The sequence below is a fragment of the Orycteropus afer genome, unplaced genomic scaffold, assembly GCF_000298275.1.
Source record: "Orycteropus afer afer isolate SDZICR_OR568_19922 unplaced genomic scaffold, OryAfe1.0 scaffold00501, whole genome shotgun sequence".
Taxonomy (NCBI): domain Eukaryota; kingdom Metazoa; phylum Chordata; class Mammalia; order Tubulidentata; family Orycteropodidae; genus Orycteropus; species Orycteropus afer.
This window is the reverse complement of record NW_006922088.1, coordinates 67,099-68,684: the sequence shown is the minus strand read 5'-3', so window position 1 is coordinate 68,684 and position 1,586 is coordinate 67,099. Positions and strand designations below refer to the sequence as shown.

Genomic DNA, 1,586 nt, shown 5'->3' with positions numbered 1-1,586 from the left:
GCGGGCGGCATGGGCTAAGGGCGGCCATGGTGCGCCGCGATCGCCTGCGCAGGTGGGTGCGCTCCGCCGAGGCGCTAGGGGGTGTGGCCGCCTGCTGGCCGTCGGGTCCCGGACCCGTGCAGGGGGCGGGCGACTCCTGGTGTAGGAGTCCGGGGGGTGGGCGGCGGGCAGCACCCGGGCGCGTTCTGGTCGGGGGTCGGGCCCCTGGGGCGGCCTCGCCTGCGCGCGTCGGGGTGGCCCGACCTCGGCGTAGCCTGGCGCGACTTACGGTTTCCGGACCCTGGTATCACCCTGGCGCGAGTTAGGAATTTTTGATCCCGGTGTCGTCCCTGCGTGAGTTACCGCTTGGGTACGATTAGAATTTTCGAAACCTTGTCACCAGGGCGTAAGTGTTTGTCAGTTTGCAGTCACGAGAAGCGCGGGTGAGGTTGGCGATGTGGCCGAAGTGTCGTAACGTTACCGCGAGCCGCGGTGCGCCCGGGTCGTGGGCGAACTACCTGGTCAGCGCCTCCTTGGGGGTCAGCGGGCTTGGTGCTCTTAGGGAAACCGTGTCTTTGGCGTCTACAAGGCGAGGCAGTCGCGGCTTGCAGGGGTTAATTTCCAGCGCGTTTGTTGCAGGGGTTCGGCGAATTTATTCTCTTGACTCCCCCCACGCGTCAAATCACGGAGACTTTGCTCCAGAAAATTGTGTAATCTGTTTTGCTTACTGATTGCCAGATGGATGCTTTACTAAAATCCCTGAAAATGTCGTGCAGGGCGTCTTCACCCGGGCAGTTAGGACCCCAAACGGCGACCTGCCAGGCGGCTCTCGGCTTGGGCCCCGGAGCGGGAAGGCGCGGAGCGCGCGCAGCCTCCCCGGGCTCGCTTTCCCGCAGCCCCGGCAGAGCCTCCTGCTGCCCGGCTCGCTGCTGAGTCACTGTGGGGCCCCGGAATGAATGGGTTGGGAAGCCCAGGTGCCGAAATGCGAACGGCGAGCGGCAGGAGAGCCGAGATGGCGCGGAGAAGGAATTAATCGAGTGCTTTTTGTCGCCTCGCCTTTCAGTTGGCGTGTGGCCTGTTAGTGTGAGGTGAAAGGGCGTCCGGGTGCTGTCACAGTCAGACTCTGCGACGTTCCGATGGTTTCTAGAATTACCTTGAAACGTAGGACCAAACTCATTGGGTCTGCTCTATGGAGGAAAAATAAACCAAACAAAACCTGAGTGATATCTAAAAAAGAGGCAGAGATGCGGTGTAACCATAGCTTTATTGATTTAGAATGAAAAAAAAAATGTATTATACTGTGAGTTGGATTTTTTGTGATGGGGGGGTTGTGACCAGATTACAGGTAATGTGGTGGAAGCCTGTGTGTTGCGTTCTTTAAGGTGACATCTGCCAGGGCAATGGCCGTTAAGGTCCTTTATGAGTAATTGTTTTTTTCTTGACAGCTCTAATTTTAATTTTGGAGGGTGTCATTTCTATTCCGGCTGTTTCGAGACAACTTCCATTTGACTGATAATTCATTCTTTGGGGGCCACCAGGAGTCCTGTACTAGAAAGAGAGAGAACGGTTTCTAATTCGGGGTCAGAACTTGCTGACCTGGGCCTTTG

At 57.3% G+C, this 1,586-nt stretch overlaps 1 protein-coding gene across 1 annotated transcript in view; it reads left to right on the top strand.

The window, feature by feature from the left end:
• Positions 1 to 26: 26 nt before the first annotated feature.
• Positions 27 to 1,586, top strand: part of MEST — a 12,055-nt gene continuing 10,495 nt past the window's right edge. The window contains exon 1 of the mRNA XM_007955385.2: positions 27 to 52. Within this exon, the coding sequence (XP_007953576.1) occupies positions 27 to 52 (26 nt within the window). The remainder of the gene's footprint in view (positions 53 to 1,586) is intronic.